General features: G+C 43.8%; 1 protein-coding gene across 5 annotated transcripts in view; it reads left to right on the top strand.

Annotated features, from left to right (window-relative positions):
* UBR4 (ubiquitin protein ligase E3 component n-recognin 4) overlaps positions 1-23,474 on the top strand; it is a 77,347-nt gene that overhangs the window by 43,265 nt on the left and 10,608 nt on the right. For all 5 annotated transcript variants that reach the window (XM_068414810.1, XM_068414809.1, XM_068414807.1 and 2 more), the window contains 33 exons: positions 622-771; positions 1,476-1,703; positions 1,816-1,894; positions 2,364-2,606; positions 3,541-3,709; positions 4,321-4,465; positions 5,123-5,208; positions 5,683-5,770; positions 5,906-6,099; positions 7,151-7,390; positions 8,526-8,664; positions 9,199-9,324; positions 9,492-9,620; positions 10,073-10,416; positions 10,637-10,727; positions 11,104-11,188; positions 11,592-11,719; positions 12,453-12,582; positions 13,080-13,237; positions 13,352-13,461; positions 14,009-14,150; positions 14,893-14,974; positions 15,978-16,151; positions 16,579-16,700; positions 17,118-17,315; positions 17,442-17,522; positions 19,828-19,915; positions 20,320-20,447; positions 20,890-20,997; positions 21,221-21,340; positions 22,069-22,259; positions 22,608-22,781; positions 23,306-23,405. In XM_068414810.1, the coding sequence (XP_068270911.1) occupies positions 622-771; positions 1,476-1,703; positions 1,816-1,894; positions 2,364-2,606; positions 3,541-3,709; positions 4,321-4,465; positions 5,123-5,208; positions 5,683-5,770; positions 5,906-6,099; positions 7,151-7,390; positions 8,526-8,664; positions 9,199-9,324; positions 9,492-9,620; positions 10,073-10,416; positions 10,637-10,727; positions 11,104-11,188; positions 11,592-11,719; positions 12,453-12,582; positions 13,080-13,237; positions 13,352-13,461; positions 14,009-14,150; positions 14,893-14,974; positions 15,978-16,151; positions 16,579-16,700; positions 17,118-17,315; positions 17,442-17,522; positions 19,828-19,915; positions 20,320-20,447; positions 20,890-20,997; positions 21,221-21,340; positions 22,069-22,259; positions 22,608-22,781; positions 23,306-23,405 (4,770 nt within the window). The remainder of the gene's footprint in view (positions 1-621; positions 772-1,475; positions 1,704-1,815; positions 1,895-2,363; positions 2,607-3,540; positions 3,710-4,320; positions 4,466-5,122; positions 5,209-5,682; positions 5,771-5,905; positions 6,100-7,150; positions 7,391-8,525; positions 8,665-9,198; positions 9,325-9,491; positions 9,621-10,072; positions 10,417-10,636; positions 10,728-11,103; positions 11,189-11,591; positions 11,720-12,452; positions 12,583-13,079; positions 13,238-13,351; positions 13,462-14,008; positions 14,151-14,892; positions 14,975-15,977; positions 16,152-16,578; positions 16,701-17,117; positions 17,316-17,441; positions 17,523-19,827; positions 19,916-20,319; positions 20,448-20,889; positions 20,998-21,220; positions 21,341-22,068; positions 22,260-22,607; positions 22,782-23,305; positions 23,406-23,474) is intronic.

Raw genomic sequence — 23,474 nt, 5'->3', positions numbered from 1 at the left:
ATGTAGTTACAACTAGAATTGCTCCGAGTTCTCTGACAGAGCAGCCCAGCTCGCTATATCCATGGATGCACTCCTAAACCTGTTCTGTGGAGCTGCTGTCACTGTTTCTGGTTGAAGTGTTAATCTTCCTGAAGGGAAGCTACTCCATCCTGTGACTCCTTTTGCTTGGCAGGCAGAATTTCTGAACCACCGCTACTTATTGTGGCAGGGAAGCCTAGCAGTTGATGGGGATTTCCACACTAAATCCCAGACTTGTTCAGCCACCATGGGGCCTTTATGCTAAGATGGTGCTTGGCAAGGCGGGGGGGGCCTTGATATATGTACAGGTGCAGTGAAAAAAGCCTAGTTAAATGTAAGAATGTCTCCTAAGTTGAAAGCTCATATATTAAAATGCTTTATTACTACAGACTAGCTTACTGCATCCTAATAGTTGCCATCTAGTTGAAGTCCTCATGCAGGTTTGTCAGCTTATTTTTATTTATCAGTTGAGAGCTGTTCTGGCTGCAAAGGTGCAGAAGAGTTTTGTTTTTTAGAAAATCAATAAATGCACCCTGTAGCTTGTCATGACACCACTCTGGGAGTGTTCGGTGCCAGTGCCTCATCGATTTGCTCTTGCTTCAGGGTCATGCTGCAGATGTTTTTGAGGCCTACACTCAGCTCCTGACAGAGATGGTACTGCGGCTGCCCTATCAGATCAAGAAGATTGCAGACACAAACTCCCGCATCCCACCTCCCATCTTTGATCACTCCTGGTTCTACTTTTTGTCTGAGGTAAGCGAGGACGTGATACACCTACGGATTTTAACAAAACAATTGCAGTAATGTTACCTTTCATGGGAGAGATGAGCTTTTGCAGAAGTGATCTCAGATCCATCTCTGCCTTTTAATCCCCTTTGAAAGAAGGTGAAACATTGGCTTTGTTTTATTCCTGTTAAACAGGAGTCTATAGGAAAGCACATGTGAAAAATAAGATTGCTGTTATTTCCAGTAACTCAATGTTTGCTACCAGAAAACTTGAATAGAAAACCTTCTCTGAGATGGTACAATGTACCATTGTGCTCGGCTGTTGATACCTAACTTAGTCCTTAAAAAAGAAATCAGTAAGATATTTGGAGTATATCTTTTCAGTTCCTTTGGTTGTATAGCTTCCTACTCGAGATAACAAGTTATCTTACATTTGCACAAGTTTGGGGAAGGATTTCTTAATTAGGCTTGACTAGCTTTTTATTTGAGGTCGTAGATGACAAAGAATGGTTTTCAGAAGAGGTTTCATAATTGCCCAGCTCAGGATGCTGCAGTGTTGCTGTGCAGTGTTTCTTCTGCCTGTGTCTTTACAGTACCTTAAAGCTGACAGATTCATTAATGCATCTCCTGTATCTTTTCTTTTTGTGAGAAGACACAGCATATTTTTGTTGGTGCAGATTGCCTGCTGGTGAGTTCGCAGTGCTGACCTTGTAAGGCTTTTCTTTGTCTAGTACCTGATGATCCAGCAGACCCCGTTCGTGCGCCGCCAAGTCCGCAAGCTTTTGCTCTTTATCTGTGGCTCAAAGGATAAATACCGCCAGCTCAGAGACCTTCACACCTTGGACTCTCATGTTCGTGGAATCAAAAAGCTCCTAGAAGAGCAAGGCATTTTCCTCCGTGCCAGCGTGGTCACAGCAAGCTCAGGCTCTGCCCTGCAGTACGATACGTTGATCAGCTTGGTAAGGAAAAGTGTGCCACTGTGCTAGGAAAAAGTGTGCGTTGCACTTAGATAAGATATCAGTAATAAAAATACTGATGTGGTGTTTAATCCTGTCCCACTGTGCCTTTCAGATGGAACATTTAAAGGCTTGTGCAGAGATCGCCACACAACGAACAGTGAACTGGCAGAAATTCTGCATTAAAGATGACTGTGAGTTCTTTCTCTGAGAGTATTTGAGGGAGCAGAGGGGGATGCGTTGCGGGTCTTGGTCTGAATCAAGACTTCTCAGATGGGGAAGCTCAGCACAGAAGAAGGGGACACAGATGAGAGTTTTGAGTAGGACTGAACTGTTTCCAGTACTAATTATCACAGTGCTCTAATTGCATCTGTTCCTTAGCTAAAGAATTGCAATATGGTGTAATGGATAACTTAGGAGAACAGGAATGGGAGATCTGTGTTCTTTTGCTGGCACTGCCGCTGTTCCAGGGTGTAGTTTTGGATGAAACACTTTACCTTGGTGTACCCAAATGTTATGCTTCCGTAGTGTAGGGACAGTAAGATTCTGTGAGTTTGTGGGATGGTCCTTGTCGTGTTCAAAGGGGTTTTTGCTTTGGGCTGGGGTTTTTTTGTGTGCTTATTTTTAGTTCAGACTTCAAAGATTTTCTTCTTTTCTCTGCAGCGGTTCTCTATTTCCTCCTTCAAGTCAGCTTCCTGGTAGATGAAGGAGTGTCGCCAGTTCTCCTGCAGCTGCTGTCTTGTGCTCTGTGTGGCAGTAAAGTGCTGTCTGTGGCTTCATCCTCTGGATCATCAAGCACCTCTTCCACCTCTGCTCCTGCAGCTTCGGGCTCTGGGCAGCCAGCGACACAGAGCAAATCTTCCACTAAAAAGAGCAAGAAAGAAGAAAAGGAAAAGGAGCGAGAGGGTGAGCTGCAGCTGTGCCCTGTTCTGTGGTGGTTTTAGGGAGGGAGTCTGCTCCTCTCAGCCTTTGCTATTTCTATTTAGAGAGAACTGCTTGCTTCTTGTTGTGATAAATACCACTGTTGTGAAAGGGTCATGGATCGTGGCAAGGGCGCTTGCAGACTGCAGCATCAATTAGGAGAGAACAGTTTTACTCTATATTGATTGGAGTGGGTCACAGATGAAGCAGTATGCCTTAAAAGTTGGGGCTGAAATCAGATGCTGGGTATGTCCCAAACCCACTGTGAGTATTTATTAACTTGAGTGAGCTTTAAATTGCTTAATGTAAATTGCCTGCTCCAGTGACCAAGTAGCTTACACCTAACTTGGCTGTCCTGGGTTGTAGGAGGTTGAGATGCTCATGGGGATTAAAACAAATACATGAGATGCACACCCAGTTAGCTCTGCTCTTCAATGGTTACGTTGAGACTTGTTTCCTCTGCCTGACTTGTAAGCTATGTTGGAGCCAGGGCTGCCACTTAATGGATTTCCAAAGTCCTGGGAAAGCAATTAAGCTTTCCTATAAAAGTCAGGAGCATAAATTCTCTCTTGGCTTTTCTTCAAGGCACCATTTTGGCTTTCTCTGTCAGACAATTCTCTGTGAGTCTTTTCACTGCCTCATGGTTGATACTTTTCTTTTTATCAGGATGTGTAGCACATTTCTCAAGTCCTTACTGGCAAGTTTTCCAGCAGTTTTCTTCTGTGTTAGTCAGGAGTACTAGGTTATATTTTGGAAAAAAGAAAGAAACATTAAACTTGCTTGTTGCTTGAAACGCAGTAGTTTGTCCCCATTATCCTCCCTCTATGATTCATAAAATAGGAAACTGGCCTGCCTGTGAGGTGCTTCATTCATGTGCTTTGTTAAGTCTGTCTGTCTTCTGCCACGCGGTGTCCCCTAGGCGAGAGCTCGGGCAGCCAGGAAGATCAGCTGTGTACAGCTCTGGTGAACCAGCTGAACAAGTTTGCTGATAAGGAGACCCTCATTCAGTTCCTGCGTTGCTTCTTACTGGAGTCCAACTCGTCCTCCGTGAGGTGGCAGGCCCACTGCCTCGCGCTCCACATCTACAGGTGAGCTGGGAGGGAGCCTCTGAGCTGTTCTTAGCCAGTCTCAGCTCAGTTTTGGAGAGCTCTGTCCTTGTGGAAGAGTTAATGCTGGAGCCTCTGTCCTGAAGGATGCTGGAGCTTGCAGATGATTGCATCCCCTTCAGTTGCTCACACTATTGTGCAGTTACTGGGGCTAGAGGTAGAATTTGTGACTTATTTGTTACTGATGAACTTGAGTTATCATCTGCAAGAAGCATTTTATTTCTGTCTACAGAATCTGTCTCCTGGCATCTCCAGGAGTAGGTGCTTGTGAGAGAGTGAATTTCTGAGGCAGATGCAGAGTCATACAGTTTAAAAGCTGGGAGTTATGTAGGGAAAGGCACACTTCAGGGGGCTGAACTCCTTCAGGACTCTAATCAGTTATTGCAAGACAGCTGCTTTCATTTCAGAGAGTGCAGGAAAACTGCTGATGGCAAGAAGAGATGAGATTTTACTCTGTGAACTCTGATGTGCAGCAAGATAATAGTTTTCAAGTGTGGTGAACCTCATGTATTTTCCTTTTGCATAAGGTTGTGTGCTATGTGGTCTATATAGTTATCTTTACAAGCCTAATTGATATGTAATCCATTCGACAGGAACTCTAACAAGTCTCAACAGGAATTACTGTTGGATCTCATGTGGTCAATCTGGCCAGAACTTCCAGCCTATGGAAGAAAGGCTGCCCAGTTTGTAGATCTCCTGGGATACTTCTCTCTGAAAACACAGCAGACTGAGAAAAAGGTACAGTGTCATTCTGAAAAGGAGGTCCAGCATCCCAGGTCCTGCTGCTTTTTGGTTCCCAAAATTTGAATGTTAAAAAAGGCAGGGTCCTTAAAAAATTGGGAAGTGTGAATTTTTTGTTTTATTGTTTTGGGGGTTTTTGGTGGATTTTTTTAGGGGGGAGAGTGTAGGGGGTTTTTTTTGTTGTTTATTTAGAAGAAAACTTCTTTCCCATAGGAAGCCTTTGTGAGAAAATACATTTATCTGCTAGCTCTAATTTTTAGATTTTTTTATATTTCAGCTCCTAGAAATCTTTTGTAACCACAACTTTTGAACAAAGGAAGTGGTAGGATTTCTTAGGGGACCAGTGGGCTTGAGGACAGATAATTTAGATGCACTGATACTTGCATGTGTATGTTTAAAGAGCTGGGAATGCCTTACGAATCTTGGCAGGCAATTGCAGTGATTAGCTGACAAATAGCACTGTTATTGTGGTAAAGGTCTAATTTTAGGATCTATTACATTCCTGGGTAATGATTTAACCACATAAATTCCTGTGGGTAATAGTGCGTGCATCTTCTGGGGGACCTGGAACGCCGCAAGATGAGAAATCTTTATGTCTTTGTAGCAATTAAAACAAAATGTTGAGAAGACAGTATTTTCCTAATTGTATTTCAGTTGAAGGAATACTCCCAAAAGGCAGTGGAGATCCTCCGCACTCAAAACCACATTCTTACCAACCACCCGAACTCCAACATTTACAAGTGAGTTACTTCTGACTTTGATCCATTTCGCTAAAGAGCTTTTCAGCAGACGAGCTGCGATCCGCAGGGGAATGTGCAATTCTTCTCATAAAATCGTGGTGGAGGAAGGACCCCTACTGAGATTGCACGCTTGCTGCAGTTGGCCTCGGGAGAGTAGCAGATTCCTTTCTGCCATCTGAAAAAATTTTCTTTGATTTTCAGTAAATGTTACAAAATTTTAGGAACAATTGGAGAATATGGACTTGCAGAATTAAGTGTTGTATTCTTAGCCACATCTTGGCAGTTAATAATTATACTAAAATGCTGCCTAATGAAAAACAATAATTTTCCATGTGCTTTACATTATAACACTTCTGTTACTAAATCTGGGACTGGGGACTAGAGGTAAACTGAAACTATTCTGATTGAATGGCTTGTGTTTAAAACACAGTGAATGCCAAATTACGTGTATCAATATTCTTCCCCTCATTCCAGCACGCTGTCTGGGCTGGTGGAATTTGATGGCTATTACCTGGAGAGCGATCCTTGCCTTGTCTGCAACAATCCAGAGGTGCCCTTCTGTGTAAGTAACTACTCTTCTGAAACCCTTCCCTATTATAGGGATCCCAGCCGTTTACAGCAGCATGATATGCTGTGTTCCTGAGCTTTTTTGGGATGTAATCATATAGGCAGTGTGTCCTTGTTTCTGTCTTCTCAGTACATCAAGCTTTCCTCCATCAAAGTGGACACACGGTACACTACCACCCAGCAAGTGGTGAAGCTCATCGGCAGCCACACCATCAGCAAAGTGACAGTGAAGATAGGAGACCTGAAACGAACCAAAATGGTCCGAACCATCAACCTCTATTACAACAACAGGACAGTGCAAGCCATAGTGGAGCTGAAAAACAAGTATGTTCATCTGTGTTTTTTTGTGTGCAAGTCTCTGAATTTGACATTACAATTTCTGTTGAGGTGCCTGGCTTCTTGTTTTAGCTAACGTTCCTTCTTAAAGTATTACTTGTCACTATCGGCCCACATTGGGTAGGATTGTTCTGAAACTCCTTCAATAAATTGTCGAAGAAATGATCCAAATTTCACCTAGAGCCTGAAATATGCCCGCGACATTTGTGTACACAAACTTTGTACAGGCTCAGTTTTAAGCATCTAGCTTAATTGTGTGGAAACCAGCATTAAACTCTCCAGGAGATGCTCTTGTTATTGACTCAGAAAGGGATTTGGACCTTGCAGCACGTCCAGAAATGTGGAAAGCATTAACATGACTTGTTTGAAGCCATGTAGTAGAATTAAAATTAGAAGTTGGATGGCCTAACTCTCAACTGCTGCTTTACCCACAAAAAATGGCTCCTTTTCAATACATTGCTCAGTCTGGAGCCAGTTCTGCTTTATATGCTTTCCCTTCTTACTTCTTGAGATGTTCTCACCAGAATCAGATCTCTTTGGCTTAGGGATTAATTTGTGCCTGCCGTTTATTGCTTATTTGAAGTCTTAATCCTCTGTGACATCACAAGTAGCTGCTGTGGAGAGGATTATGATGTCACAAAGAGAGGATTCTGACTTCAGGTTGAGAAGAAGCAGTGGGAGCAGATGAGATCTTTAGAAATAAATATCCTGTTTTCATGCAAATGTCCTTACTAATAAAAAAATGGAGGTGAAAATCCCTAGAAAATGTCTGTAGAATTAAAGTTTTTCCATGAGGCATCAACAGCTCTTTAATCCTAAACAGTCTCTCTCTATGAAGAGGATAAAGGCTTAAAATGTATTTCTGGCTACATATCATGTCGATACAGAAGCTAAGGAAACGAATCCTAGAACTGCTCTCCATTCATCCCATTTAAAGTAGATTTGGAGCTGAGACGGTTGCGTTTGGCTTCTCTTCATGTGTGGGCAGGGAGGGTCCTTCTCCGCTGAAAAACCGTGCCGCTTTCTTCCCTTTTCCCAGGCCGGCTCGTTGGCACAAAGCTAAAAAAGTCCAGCTGACCCCAGGCCAGACGGAGGTGAAGATTGATTTGCCTCTTCCCATTGTGGCTTCGAACCTGATGATTGAATTTGCAGATTTCTATGAGAATTACCAGGCTTCCACGGAGACCCTGCAGTGCCCCCGGTGCAGCGCGTCCGTCCCAGCCAACCCGGGGGTGTGTGGGAACTGCGGCGAAAACGTGTACCAGTGCCACAAGTGCAGGTACATCATCCTCCTTCCTCCCCACAGAGCCAGCGCCGGGGGTTTGCAGAGCCCTTGTGCTGTTGCCCGTGTTGGATGTTCAACAAAATACCCTGCTCTTTAAATACATGATTCTGGTTAATACAACCGCACAATCAAATTAGTCGAGAAGTATAAAACAGGCTTACAGGGATTTAATGTTAATACAGGCTAACAAAGGAAACCTGAGACGACAGTACTGAGAGAACGCAGAAGTTTCACATCAAGCCCTCAGAAGTTTAAAAAAGAAAATTCCCAGGAGGAAGTTATTTTTGGCCTGCCTGTTCAAGAGCAGGAGGCTGGAGTTCAATTATACGATTGCAGGGGGGTTTCTCCACAGGATCCCTGACTTAGTGTGCAGGACAGACAGTGCTCGCTTGTCTATTCAGGGCTTTTGTTGTGCTCTCCTCATTCAGAGCAGGGCTCAGGGCGTAATTTACTGTGTGCTATTCAAGCTTTCACTAGAGTATTATAAATCCTTCTCTTTTGTGAGTTTTGTCTCCTTATCTGATACCTCTTCTCTTATTGTTGTCCCATCCTCCTCTCTAATCCTCACGGGATTCAAGGTGTTTAGCAGATTCTTTCCGTAGATCAGCTGATTACTGCTATAATGAAAGGTTTCCATATCCCTTCTTGAATTATGGGAGCTAGAAATCAGTTTGTGTCGGGCTACTCTAGTCTGCAACGGGATCATAAGTATGCTGTAGCTAGTCCCACTGCAACTGGGTGAAGAGTGAAAGCTATTGAAAGCCTAGACCTTACAAAAATGGTTTCTTTTTATCTGTGTTCTCGTAAAGGGCACAGTGCCCTAGTTTGACGTTCTGCCGGGAATTGCTGTAGTTAAAGTAGAATTGTTAGGAACAAATTCACATCTGTTGCTGCTTTTTCTGGCCAGAATGTGGCACCGCTTCTGTAAGGATTTTTTTGTTGCCTGATTTGTAGGTTTTGATTCTCATGTATTTCACTTGTGGCTTCCCCAGGGCACTTTGGTAGGTCAGAAATTTTAAGGACCATCCTTGTCTTTTACCCACTGGGTCCATTCACAGCTTGCTTCATTGCCTCAGTTCCCGTGATAAAGCTCAACTGCTTTCTTTGTCCTTTCTGGCTTGCCTTTCAGATCCATTAATTATGACGAGAAAGATCCCTTCCTTTGCAATGCCTGTGGGTTCTGTAAATACGCTCGCTTTGACTTCATGTTGTACGCCAAGCCTTGCTGTGCAGTGGATCCCATAGAGAATGAAGAGGATCGAAAGAAGGTGAGACTAATAGATTCATTAATGAAATGCTGCGTCTCCTGGACAGGTCAACAGTGCAGGGACATCAGAGGTCCATCCCTCTTGGGAGTACCATGAAAAGCAGTGCTCCTTCAGGGCTCCTCACTGATTAACACATTCCTTGTTTACTGTCCTGCTCCACCAAATAACTAATTCTTCAAATTTAGTGCTTTACGTATAAACTAGCTATCTAGCTCAGCATCTCTTTGCCTTGCTGGACAAGGGGGTGAGTTTGGGTTGTACTGTATGTGTTACCATCCGATCTGACGAGCTCTGCTAATGAATGAAGAACCCATTGCAGTGTGTGGCCTGTCCCAGAGGATAAATGTGCTCACTACAGTGTCAGCCAACTCATGGCAGAAGCAGGGTGCAGGTTCACTTTTTTTTTTCTTTTTTTTTTTTTGTTCTTTTTGCCAGAGAAAGGCAAAAGAGAAGACTTGGAGGTTGGTGGTTGTAGTTCTGTAGAATTAAAAATTGTGTCCCAACATAAAATACGATTTTCCTTTCCTGTTTTAGGCGGTAACAAATATCAACACTCTCCTGGACAAGGCTGACAGGGTTTATCACCAGCTAATGGGACACCGACCACAGCTGGAAAACCTTCTGTGTAAAGTGAATGAGGCGGCTCCTGAAAAGCCACAGGTAACAAGGGACAGATGGATCTTGCACAGAGCCCCAGGCTGGTGAGACACTGGCCTTCATACTGCCAAGAGCAACTAAAGGTCCTTGCCTCAGATGCTGTTCTGCAGTTGGTATTTTTGTGTGTAGCCTCCATATATGATTCCTGTTTGTTTTCCTCTCCATTCCAGGATGAATCTGGTAGTAGTGGAGGGATAAGTTCTGCCTCAGCTAGTGTGAACAGATACATACTCCAGTTAGCCCAGGAGTATTGTGGTGACTGCAAGAACTCTTTCGATGAACTTTCCAAAATCATCCAGGTACGATGCACTTTGATTTGAATTTGGGTCGTGTGTTTTCTTCTGTCACCAGATAGTGCGTGTCAGGAATAGAAAGCAAAATGTTGCCATTCTGTGTTTAATGATATCGTTAACAATAGGTGATGAGCTGCATATTTTCAGGGAAATGACAAAATAATCATTTCTAAAAGCTTTGTTTACCATTAACACCATGGATTTGTCACATTTCTAGTGTTACATTGCGTGTAATGTAGACAACAAGCCTTTAAACAGGGCAGATAACTGGGAGCTAGGCTGATATTTCTAACGGATTTCCCAAGTCTGCCATTGACATGAAGCATTTCATGTTTTGAGATACTTGGTTAAAAATGTTTCTCCACAAAATACACAGTGAAAATAACCTGTGAATGCAATTAGCAATTATGTGCTGCCTCACAGTCCCATAACTCTCATTTCTCCTTTTCTGTTTCCAGAAAGTGTTTGCCTCTCGGAAGGAACTCCTGGAATATGATCTCCAACAGAGAGAAGCAGCAACGAAGTCCTCACGAACCACTGTCCAACCCACATTTACTGCCAGCCAGTATCGTGCCTTGTCTGTTCTAGGCTGTGGCCACACATCATCAACTAAATGCTACGGCTGTGCCTCAGCCGTCACCGAACACTGCATAACATTGCTCCGGGCTTTGGCCACCAACTCGGCCATCAGGCATATCCTGGTGTCCCAGGGCCTTATCCGAGAGCTCTTTGACTACAACTTGCGCCGGGGCGCAGCCACCATGCGGGAGGAGGTCCGTCAGCTCATGTGCCTTCTCACCAGGTCAGGTTTGATTCAGTGTTTGCAGTGAACTCTGGAAAGCCACATGCTTGTAAATGCACCATCAGAAAGGACTGGCTTTATAGGGGAGGTATTTGACATCAGCAGACTGCAGACTGTAACTGCTTGTACATTTCTTACCAACTAAGCTGAAATCCCAGGAGCTTTTGGTATTCAGTGCGAGCACAGCATAACAGCGTTCTCTTTTTCCTTTTGGAATTAGGGACAATCCAGAGGCCACACAACAAGTGAATGACTTAATCATCGGGAAGGTTTCTGCAGCTCTGAAGGGACACTGGGCAAATCCAGACTTGGTGAGAGACTCCAGTGTTTTCCTATTTCTTTTTTCTGCTCCTCTGCAACTGCTGGTGTATTCTAATCATTGCATCTTCTCTCTTATCATGGTCTATTTGTAATACGGAAGCTGTTTGTGCCTTGATAGGAATTAAGATAAATGTTACGAGTAAAGCACAAAATTATGTCATTAGGTATATGCCTAAGTTTCCTCAGGCAATTCTGCTTGTCTTCGCTGTTGCTTGCAGCTCTCTCAAATAGGTTGCCAGTCGTCCCAAATGGGCATGGGATTAAATTTACTTAGATCGATGTGTTTTGAACCTGTGTTTTTTAAAAGCAAAAAGGACTGCTGTGTCACCAAGACTCCTTAAGCCTTTGAACATGTGTCTGTTACAGGCTAGCAGCCTCCAGTATGAAATGTTGTTGCTAACAGATTCCATCTCAAAGGAAGACAGCTGCTGGGAGCTCCGACTACGTTGTGGTGAGTTCAAACAACCAGAGTGAAAGCTTTATTTTAAAATGCTGTGCCCAGATCCGTGCACTGTAGTAAGATTTTAAGGAAGGGAACTGATGCCGACTCAGCTTATGATTAGGGTTAAAAATGGAGTTAGCACCAGATAGCTTTGTCTTGAGGTAGTGTGTTTCTTGAAACAGGAATGCTAAGAAGTAGAAAGATGGAGGTGTAAAGTGAAGGATGCCAAGACTCTCTTGCTGTAATACAAAATAATTGTTTTCCATCTATGGCTGCATGAGAATGTGACAGTTTTGCTTGAGGATGTGATGTCTTACCTAACTCGAAACACTTTTAATGTGCTGTATAGAGCTGTGGAGGTGTACTATCTGCAGATCTTACAGTGGCATGAACGTTTATGTCTGTCTTTCAGCTCTCAGCCTGTTTCTGATGGCAGTGAACATTAAGACTCCAGTGGTTGTTGAAAACATCACCCTCATGTGCCTGCGCATTCTTCAAAAGCTGATCAAGCCACCTGCTCCAACCAGCAAGAAAAACAAGGTACTGCCTTAGACAGATGCTGAGCAAACATCTGAAAAGTTGCTGGTTAAAGTCTGGCCCACTGATCTCAATGATTAATAACTTTGTGAGGAAGTCAGGGTTTGTTTTTTCTGATCACAGTTACTGGGGAAGCGCAAGTCCTGTAACTCTTGTCTTTGTGGACTGCAAATTAGAGATAACTGCTTTCCATTTTTTACTCTTCTTTGGTGGCTTTGACCACTACTATTCAAAACTGGGCTTTGTTTTTCTGCCTTCAGAATTGAGGCATGGGGAAGGAGGTACTTCAAAGCTATGGCTTGGTTATTTTGGCCAAGCTTTTGGTGCTTTCAACAGCTTTGTAGAATCAAGTACCTAAGCATGGTAGAATAAGGTACCTTTGACTCAGATTTTTAAGTGCAGAGCTACAATGCTGATAAAAATGGTATTGATTAGCTGCTCCTTGATTTTAATTGAGGATAGTGTTTGCAAGGGAGAAGGTATGTTTCTGCTTTGATCTAGCTATCTGATAATCACAGATGGGTGTCAAAGATGGGTTTATGGGTATTTCAGTAGTAACTGGAATGAGGCATCTCTCTTAGTTCCTCATTAACAGAAACTGTATACCCTGCTGTGTCCAAGAGCTGGCTTTACCTATCCGTTGAGCAGACACAACCAGTGATTCACCTACAGGAGTTACTCTTAATGGAACAGCCTGTGGCTTTCTGAAGCATCATAGAGCTTCTTTGTTTATTAGGATGTGCCTGTGGATGCTCTCACCACTGTGAAGCCTTACAGCGATGAAATCCATGCACAAGCTCAGCTGTGGCTCAAGAGGGACCCCAAAGCATCGTATGAAGCTTGGAAAAAGTGCCTCCCTGCCAGAGGTAGTCCTGTGCTTTTAACTTCGTGCAATTTTGTGAAGGAACATGTATGTCCCTCTAGGTTTAATAAGGAATGTACTTCTGTAGAGTTGTGTTGGCTTCTGTCCCGTGACATCTGATACCATCTTCACACTTAGCTGTGTAGTCCTTAGAGATTATAGCACTGACTTTTCTAGGCTGTGTTGCTCAAACCCTGAGCAGAAAATGCCCTGTGCCTGAAGATAATCAGGGGAATGTAAAAAATGAAACTTGTTGCTTATTTAAAGTGATACCAGCCAAATGAAGAGCTGATTGAGTTCCCTGAGAGGCTATGGGATTTGCATCTGGCTTGGAAGTGAACATAGCTCCACAGAGAAGGGAAAATGGCAGCAGAAAGAAATAAGAAGCTACTCAGCTTCTCAGCTGGAGTTTGGAGAGTTCCAGTATGAATTAAAAAATACAATGGCAGTTTGCAATTAATAGCTGCTGAGAGTTCTCTTGAACTGTGTTCGATATTGCAGGTATAGATGCCAACGGGAAATCTCCTAGCAAAGCTGAGCTTCACCAGCTCTACTTGTCAGAAAAATATGTCTGGAAATGGAAACAGTTCATGAGTCGCCGTGGGAAGAGAACTTGCCCTCTGGATCTCAAGCTGGGACACAACAATTGGCTGCGACAGGTAAACGTGGGTGAAAACTCCAGTGGGATGCACTGGACAGAGTTAACCATGAGAGATTACTGGCAGTTTGCTGCATTTTATGTGCATTTTTGTCTTTTAATGCTCTTGCCTTAGGTGCTGTTTACTCCTGCCACTCAAGCTGCAAGGCAGGCTGCGTGTACGATTGTGGAAGCTCTGGCTACCATCCCCAGCCGCAAACAGCAGGTCCTTGATCTCCTGACAAGGTATTTCTGTGTTGCCACACTTGGCAGCTCCAGGATTATTTTTCTCTTAATTCCCATGAGAATCTCTCCCTTCTTCCAACTTTTCTCACACCTCTCCCTTGTCTGCCTCTGGTTCACAGGTCTTTTGGGGCTGGAGCTAAAACTTAATTAGCTAGAATGGTATAGTTTTAGGAAGACTTTTTTTTTTTTGCTGCCTGGCCAATAAGCTATTGCAGTTCTGTACTTTTTCCAGAGGTAAGCAGATGGTGTTCAGCTGTGTGGACATTTCCCCTGCCTCTTAGACAGCAAAATAATAGGGTGAACTCTCTTCCAACTCCTGTGACATAACTTATCCCAATTAACGCTAGTAGCACAGTTGGGGAACTCCTTTTTGGGACAAAATACCACGTCAGCCATTGAGTAATGAATATCAGTTAGGCTGTTAGCTAGGAGGACAACAGGGAGGATAGATTTCTGGAGGCTTTTTCTTTCTTTCCATGGTGTCCTTAAGCTGTGAATACCTCTTGTTACTCTGAAGTGGTTGTCAGCTTGTGTTTTTCTTTGCTAGCTACCTGGATGAGCTGAGCATTGCTGGCGAGTGTGCCGCCGAGTACCTGGCACTGTATCAGAAACTCATCAAACCGGCCCACTGGAAGGTCTACCTGGCAGCCAGGGGGGTTCTGCCCTATATTGGCAGCCTCATCACTAAGGTATGGATCTAGGTAGCAATGGAAAGCTTGTCCCTGACCTGTCAGTTTGGCTTTTTTGCTTTGAAATCTTCATCTCTTCGTTCAGTGCCCTGTTGCTGACCCTTGCCAGGTTTGTGAAGTTCACACTTCTGCACTGGCATCTCTGAACAGAAAGAGCTGCCGTGGTTTTAGCCCCAGCTGTAGCGTTCCTCAGCGCAAACTGGCTGCTACACGTTAATGAACTGCTCTGGGGGCAGCTGTGCTAAGGGGTATAAATATTGCTACGCTATCTTGGCACCAGGTCTAAGCTGGAAGCTGTCTTAGCTGCCAGACTGGACTCTGAAAGCCCTTAATGACAACGGAGGATTAGGTGTGCTACCATTCCTTGTGTGTGAATTACAGCCTGTTGGAGAAGCACCATGTTTAAGTTGCAGCTTTCAGAGTGTTAGGAGTGTGCTGTGGTGCGCTCCAAAGAGGCAGATGACACTCTCCATATTAATGGTGGCCTTGAGTCCATCATGGAGAGCCACTAGAGCAAAGCAGTAGTAATAGGTAGGTATAGGGAGAAAATGAGGAGGATGTTTGGGGGAGTTTTTCTCTCCTCTCCCCCTTCCCTCCTCGCTGCTGCATTGCAGTTCTGGTTTCTCTGTGGCTGGCTGTGTTTCTTTGCTATGTTCTTTTGCACCCTGTGTTAGACACTCGCCAGCTAGTCATTATTGGCGTTGCAGTTTCTTGTCCTAATGGGCTTGTTAATTATTTTCAGGAAATAGCTCGTTTACTTGCCTTGGAGGAAGCAACACTCAGCACTGATTTGCAGCAGGGATATGCTTTGAAGAGTCTCACAGGTATTTGGTGGCATCGACACAAGTCCTGTAGTAGGATTAGAGATGGGGTGATCGTTGTTCTGTAACAGCACGTAGCAGAATTTCAGAGAGATGTGATTCAGTGTTTTGCAACTGTCAGCACTGGCTTTTTGTCATCAATTTAACACTTAATCCCTAAATGGATTTTTCCATATTTTTTGTGGTCAGTTTGAGTTTTTAGTTACTTGAGCTGTGGTGATGTATCATGAGCAAACTTCTTCATGTCACTTTTCTTCTCCATTTCTTAATTTCCATTTATTGTACAGTATAATTCCCAGGACCATTGTAAACACTGCTGATTTATTCCCACCTGTTGTTTCCTACCTACTTATTCTATGGTAGTTTGTCTATTTTGAATCTTCTAGGGTATACTCTTTTCAAAAACTTGGTGGAAATGGAAATCCATCATTAACTAGGTCATTTTTTTGTATCTTCTTCCGTGTTCTTCAAAAATTAAGAACTAATTCATAAAGCCAGGCTTCTTGCAAGAAAAAACATGTTGATAAACATGTCATGGGAAAGAATCCAAGTGTTTGCTGATTCTGTACTCCATCATAGGGTGACCAATTTGGTGATGTAACTGAAAAGTCACATACCACACTTGCTGTCACATCATCAGAGCTAGTTTAAATATTAGGAGGGGAGCAGTCATCTGCTTTTGAAATATCTTGCGACAGAAAAATGTCAGAAAGTGCAGATTTTTGTATGAAGCTCTTAGAAAGCTCCTTATACCCATCCCTCCCTCCCTCCCCGTGGTCCCATATGGTTTAATTTACAATGCAGCTCTCTCAGGCCAGGGGTTTTGCCTCCAGCCATTCAGTTCATAGAAGTGAGCTTTAAACCGCAGACTGACAATGGGAGTTGTTCCAAGCCATTTCATTGTGCTGCTTTTATGATGCTGTGCCCTGTTTGCTGGCCACACGAAATTCAGAGCTAACAAATCAAACTCTGTCTCCCACTTCTTGAATGTCTCATTGCTGTGTAGGTCTTCTCTCTTCCTTCGTGGAGGTGGAGTCCATCAAACGGCACTTCAAAAGCCGCCTGGTGGGGACAGTCCTGAATGGTTACCTGTGTTTGAGGAAGTTAGTGGTACAGAGAACAAAGCTGATTGATGAAACCCAGGACATGCTGTTGGAAATGCTGGAAGATATGACAACAGGTAAAGCCACCTCGGTTCTGTAAATCTAGAGTCTGGGTCAACCGAAAGCAGATAGTTACAGCCACACAAAGAACTTCTTCCTAAAAGACTGCTATAGTGTGAGGGGTTTTATGGCTTGGCCTTTCTGATATTTCCTTTTGGCACAGAGAAGGTGAATAACATTCCTGGAGTCCTCTCTTTTATTTTCCAGGAATTTAAATCTCCTCCTTTTTACGGGATTGCTTTACTGCAGCCCAAGCATGCAAAGGTTTTTCCTAGGAAACATATCAATAAATAGCCTTTCATCTTTTAAGTAGTGGATATGTAAAAGAAGAGGGCACCAAAGTATGGTCCTTATTGCAGAAGGATTTATTGTGTGTGCCGAGTTAAAATGGAACCTGTAAAATTGACTCCTGTGTCTTTTTTTAATACTTCCATCTCTTGGCAGGCACAGAATCTGAAACCAAAGCATTTATGGCAGTGTGTATAGAGACTGCGAAACGTTACAGCCTTGATGACTACAGGACTCCAGTCTTCATCTTTGAGAGACTCTGCAGTATTATCTATCCTGTAAGTATACAAATGGCTGTCGCATCGCTTATAAAGTCAGACTTCTTAAACAGATAGTTGCTTGCATTTCAGCAAAAAAACAGTAGTATCTACAATAACGATTTAATATTAGCCAGTGTAGAACTGTAGTAACTTGGTATCCCATTTGGGGGTTCTGGTATTCAGGTTCCCTGCTGTGGCATGTGCTGTGCAAAAAAAAAGCAGAACCAGTAGAATTGTTTCATGCTGAGGAATTTGCTTCCTAACTGATGCTAGACATCCTCTAAATGCCACGTGTGCGGCGATGTATGGCAGGGTGCACCAGTGACAAAAGGAGTGAAGGTTTAGGGACATCCTGTCACTATAAAAATAAAATGCAGGAATGGGAGCGTGGTTAGGGGAAAACTTATTCCCTCTGTCTCTGCTGCTGTTCTTTAGGAAGAGAATGAAGTGACCGAGTTCTTTGTGACTCTGGAGAAAGATCCCCAGCAGGAAGACTTCTTACAGGGCAGAATGCCAGGAAATCCCTACAGCAGTAATGAGCCTGGCATTGGACCACTCATGAGGGACATCAAGAACAAAATCTGTCAGGACTGTGACCTGGTAGCTCTGCTGGAGGATGACAGTGGCATGGAGGTGAGAATACACAAGTGTGGATTTCATGCATGGATGCGTGAGGACGCCAGTTCTAAGCAGCTGATGATTGTTAGAATGGTGATGCAATATGAGCTTGTTCTTGACTTTTTATTTTCTCCCTTTCAGCTTTTGGTGAACAATAAGATCATCAGTTTGGATCTGCCTGTGGCTGAGGTCTACAAGAAGGTGTGGTGTCCCACTAATGAGGTATGTGTTATCTTTATATATATTAACAGCACCAAGCACCTGTCCTTGATATTAACAAAAAAATGGGAGGAAAAAATAAAAATCACACGAGTCAGGATTTATTTTCTAGCATATAATTTCCTGGGTATAATTGGTCAGCACTTTTTTGTGCCCTCTTAGGATAGACCGTTACTCAGTTGTGCATCATGAGTGATTTAAAAGCACATAATGCTGACCCAGGTGAGTGTATTGAACTTAGCTGTGTAGCATATCAGGTATGTGAACTGTCTTCCTGGGTAACGAACTTTCTTAACGTTCCTTTGGGGAAATAGCTGAACTTTGTGTCACCGCCTCTCAAAGCGTATTTCACACTCCATCTGCACGTGACAGTTTAATGCGTGTGACAGACAGGGACACCAGATTGCTCCATCAATCTGCGATTCAGAGGTGAACCCAAGTTATTTATGCAGAGAGAGCATCCAACATTTCTCCATATCACTTTGTACTTCTGCTCTTGTGCTTTTCATGTGAGGATCTCAAGAACTTGACAGATTTCATCCTCCCAGTTTGCTCTTAATGGTGGGTATTGCTTGGTTTTTAGATGAAGAAATGGACCCAACAGTCTGAAGGGACTAGTCGAGCATGTCACAGTAAGCCTGTTCCAGAGGTGGATGTGGTCCAGAACAAGCTCTTCCCTTCCTTTTCTTGTAGCCACTAAATAAACTCCCACTGAGAAAGAGTTCATCAGAGTAAATCTTGCCCATTATGAATATGTTCTTTAGAGGCACTGCTAGTAGCACTTAAGATCATAAAAGACAACTGATTTGCCCAACATTTCTTATTCATTCCCCATTTACTCTTGGGGTGCAGTCACCTTTGACAGAAACCACGTTTTCCTGAAACCATTTGTTTGCTGTGCTTGTGGGGAAGAATTCAAACAAAATGCCTGTTTTCAGTGAATTATGATACGGGGAATGGTTCTCATCAGCTTTTATTTTAGTAAAAAAGCCTTCTGTACTGCAAAATCAAGCCCAAAGCTAGATGACAGCGATAATATTTTAGTAAGGTACCAACTCGGATAGAGAAGTGCAGTGCTGGTCTTCAGTCTGTGAAGTCTAATTTGAATTCTCATCGAGTTACTGAGGGAAATCCCGGCACACGCTGCCCCGGCCTGCCTGCCCGCTCGGAGCACTGCCTGCTCCCAGCCTGCAGTGCTGATGGTGAAGGGCAGACTTTGCTCAGCGCTGCTGTCCATGAACAGCTTTCATCTGTCTTCCTTTGTGTGCACCTCCGCAAAGCGCTCCTGGAGCTGCAGCTCACGTTCCCTAGGAAATAGACAGGCGCACAAGAACGCAACCTCAGGCCCCTTTTTGTTTCCCTTGTCTCTCACTGGCTTTTTTTGTTCCATCTGCCATTTTACTAGGGCCCCTGTGGTGTTAATTGCTGGTCTCTAGCGTGGCCTTTGAGCAGATCTTCCCCCCAGGGCTTTCCCCGTGCTTATGTATTTGCTGTGACATTAAGCACCGCTTATTCCACATTAGGCTTAGCGCGCTCTCTGACAGGTTTTCTCTTGCAAGGTCTCCTGCTCCCAAATCTGGGATTTTTCTTTTCTGCTTTTTATTTAGACCTATGGATTAAAATGGAAAGTTTAGTGATATGCTGTCAGTATTTCCAGCTGGAAACGCATCTGGAAAACTAGCCCTTTCCCAGGGTAAAGGCACAGTTTGTGCTTCAGTGGGTTTGGCTGTATCATTTTACTAATATACTGTCTTACTGAAAGCTCATTAAATTGCCTTTTACTCCTCCTCTTCCATTTTCCATCACGGCAGATTTTATCTATTTGAAAGCACTCATCCAATTAGCCTCTCCTGCTTCATTTACTGGGCTGTGCCCGATCCCTGTATCTCCCAGGTATTTCCTCGGAGGGAAAGGTTGCTGTGGAAAGCAGGCGTTTCTCTGTAGATGAACATGTTTTGCTTGGCTAGATCTTTCCCTGGTGCTAAAGGAAACTGTTGGAGAAGATATAAGGAGGAAGAGACTGTTTATTACCAGCCTGTCCATCTAATTGGTAATGGTGGGAGAAGCTGGACAGACCAATAGATGAATTATTGATGTTTTTGCAGGTGGTGGATTTACTGTTGTTTTTAATTCATCTCAGTAAAGGGAGAAGGAGGGAGTGAAAGAATTCTCTGTGTTACCATCCACAGTCAAAACAGCGCGAAGGAGAACTGAGGCTGGAGTGCCTGTTACACACTGCAACGAGAACCTGACTTGTATATATGTGTCCACAGATGTGTAGTTAATGTAAGGCTCTCCTCTCTTGCAGGGGGAGCCGATGAGGATCATTTACCGCATGCGAGGGTTACTAGGAGATGCAACCGAGGAATTCATTGAGTCTCTTGACTCCACCACGGGTAATGCACTTGTCTCCTGAAAGCTGGGATTAGATTTGAAGTCTGAGGTTCGCTGCAGAGCAGTGACACCTATTATCCTTACAGCACTGAGCTTAAAGTCGATTGACGTTGCTTTTGCTACCTTTACCTGCTTCATCTAGAGTGGAGGAGGATTTTAACAACACTTTAAGTCTGTACTTTAAACGTGAACACTTGCATGGCACAGGACCATTCTGCCTGGCCCTTCTTCATATTCCTGCTCATTATTCTTTTCAAATTTGATGCAGTTGAAGTGTATTGAGCTGCTGGTAAATGTGTCCTACTGCATTCTCCATTTTTGCCTCACTGTTTTGTCCCCTCTGGGCTGTGTGAGCTTGCCACGTTGTAGCTGCTTCCTCTCTTCACAATCTGTGTCTGTCCTGTAGATGAAGAGGAGGACGAGGAAGAAGTTTATAAGATGGCAGGGGTCATGGCCCAGTGCGGAGGCTTGGAGTGCATGCTCAACAGACTGACTGGAATCAAGGACTTCAAACAAGGCCGGCACCTCTTAACTGTGAGTCTCAGTGTCTGTTCTTTGGGGTCCAGGAGTTACATGCTGGAAGATGCTACAAGGGATAGTGAAGTTTAGTTGTCTGCGTTGTGTTGCAGTTTAAGTGTTGGAGCAGAGGTTTCAATTCACTAATTCATGAAAACCTGAGAAATTCCTTCTCTCCCTCTCCCGTTCCGCGTGGTTAACAATTCTTTACAAAGACTTTGAAGTGTGTAGAAGCTGAGGAGTTGGTAAGACTAAATCCTGTCTTGCTAGAGTGATTGTTTTCTGTCTTGGCCTTACTTGAAAACCAAAACTGTCCTAAGGTTAATATTGTAAAAATCTGGCTTGTGCTTTACCCCAGAAGTCTGGAAACTGGCTGTATGATCAGGTGCTTTTGGTTTCAGCAAAATCCTCCCACTCGTTTTGCAGGTACTGTAGAGAATGCATTCTCTGTATTTTGTAGGTGCTGTTAAAACTGTTTAGTTACTGTGTGAAAGTGAAAATAAATCGCCAGCAGTTGGTCAAGCCAGAGATGAACACTTTGAATGTCATGCTGGGAACTCTTAACTTGGTAAGGACAACCTGGACTTCCATAAAGTGTTTTCCATGGACTCCAATGAATTTAAACTGCCTCTAACTCTCACGCTGCCTTATGACAACTACAAGACATCTGAAATATTGCTGGACTGGCACTGCAAATATCTGTTAGCCATTCCTTATCTGGTAGTGAGTGGAAGTGTGGGGGTCGATTAAACCAGTGCTGGTGTTACAATAACTGCTGCCATCTTCTCCAGGCTCTAGTGGCTGAGCAGGAAAGTAAGGACAGCGGGGGAGCGGCTGTGGCAGAACAAGTGCTTAGTATAATGGAGATCATACTGGATGAATCCAACGCAGAACCTCTGAGCGAGGACAAGGTGAGTGCCTGGGGCTCGGTACACGCAAGGAAATGTTGACTGGGATTCGAGGCTTGCAAATACCTTATTACAGTGATGCTGAGCTTCAGGAGCTTGTCCTAAATGGGAGTCTAACCCTTGTTACGCTTGCTGGCATGTCTTAGCAGGCCTTGGAGGTAGGGCTAGAGGAGTGCCCTGAATCAAAAACACTGCGAGGCTTCTTTTGGATGATTCTTGCACAGTTGGGGTGGGGGTTATTAGGCACTGCTTGGATCCCTTCCTTGCTGCTTTGGGCCACAGGCCAGTGAGAGACAAGAAAAGACACAGCTCTGCCTTGTTTTTGTGAGTGTTTTCGTACATGTTGAAAACATGATTGATTTTCCAGCTAATTGAGGATAAAAACAGTATCTCAACTACACTGAGAATGAGCAGAGTTTCTTGGTCATCTTTTGAAACCGTTCGTGTACAGGAATCTGTCATCCTTTGGGCTAGAATTATTAGACCTTTCGGACTAGAAAATTCTTGAATAGTAAGTGGGAGAAGTCAGTTGTCAGCTAGAGGAGTTGTTACAGCCATTCCACAAGAGTTTGGGAATGAGGCAGGGTTTTGTTCTTCATCAGGCTATCTTATCAGGGTCTAAAGCTGTAATCCTTCAAAAGTGGAGTAGTCTACCAGCTACTAGAGTGAGGGTTTTCTTGAACGTTGTAGATTTATTCCTGCACATAAATCATGCTCTTCTTCCTTTGCAGGGTAACCTCCTCCTAACCGGTGACAAAGATCAGCTGGTCATGTTACTCGATCAGATCAACAGCACTTTTGTCCGTTCCAATCTCAGTGTCTTGCAAGGCCTGTTACGCATCATCCCTTACCTGTCCTTCGGGGAAATGGAGAAAATGCAGATTCTGGTTGATCGATTCAAGCCCTACTGTAACTTTGATAAGTATGTTGTCATCTTTCAACTAAAAGCACATGAAATCAGTTGTACTGACAAGTCTATACCTTTGTTTTTCTCATTGATGCTTACTTCAGCGTAATGCAAAGCTTCAGAGGTTCCTGGTGCAAAAGCTTAATTTCCTATTTCACTTCCAAGCCATTTTTAAAAGAAATATGTGAGTGTGTAGCTCGAGAAATAGGGCTTTAGAGTATATTCTGAGATGGCAAGGGTCTGAGTAGCTTTTCTGAGTCTCTGGGCTGGAGTTAGGTACGTGCATTCAGCGATAATGTAATGAGAATTACAGGCAGAGATTTTTGGAGAGCCTCCAAGTTACCATTTCTTCTCTTCATTCAGGTATGATGAGGAGCACAGTGCCGATGATAAAGTTTTCCTAGACTGCTTCTGTAAAATAGCAGCGGGAATAAAGAACAACAGCAACGGCCACCAGCTGAAAGATCTCATCCTTCAGAAGGGAATTACGCAGAATGCCCTTGACTACATGAAAAAGCACATTCCCAGTGCAAAGAAGTAAGAGTCACTACTTCATGTGGTAATCCTGAGCATCCCTCTCTCATTTCATCACCACAGCAATCTTCCAAGAAAGCTGTTAACAAGTCCATTTCAGAAGCATTTAGATTTGATGCAGCTGTGATGCAGAGGGTCTGGTGAGACAGTGCTACTATAGAGATGGGCTAAAAAGCCTGTAAGCTTCCCATTTGAGACCCATCCGAGCTGATTCCTTGGATATCACGATGCTTGGGTTTCCTACCTGTTCCCTACCCACTGTAACAGTGCTTTTGCTATTGATGGCCAGCTCATGAACATAAAACAAATCCCAAGGCTAAGAGTTGACGCTGTGGCTATTAGCGTGCACACCACGGAAGTGGGAGTGTGAATGTCACTTCATTAATTAATAGAGGAGGGATACAGGGGGAAGGGTGCTTGTCTTGCCTGCAGCCTGCGCTCTGCAAGCTGTGCTGCTGGCTGGGTGCCAAGTGCCTTTTCAGAATGGGTGACTGCCCTTCAGCTGCTGCCTCTTGTTTTCTGTGCAGTTTGGACGCAGACATATGGAAGAAATTCTTATCTCGACCCGCGCTTCCTTTTATCCTGCGCCTGCTCCGAGGACTTGCCACGCAACACCCTGCTACACAGGTAAGGAGGCTGTTCTGAAAACCAGGTAGGACTTAGCTGGCTTGTTACGCTGCTTTTTGTGGCTGTGGC

Source organism: Nyctibius grandis, chromosome 17 (genome assembly GCF_013368605.1).
Source record: "Nyctibius grandis isolate bNycGra1 chromosome 17, bNycGra1.pri, whole genome shotgun sequence".
Lineage (NCBI taxonomy): Eukaryota > Metazoa > Chordata > Aves > Nyctibiiformes > Nyctibiidae > Nyctibius > Nyctibius grandis.
This window is presented reverse-complemented; position numbering and strand designations above follow the sequence as displayed.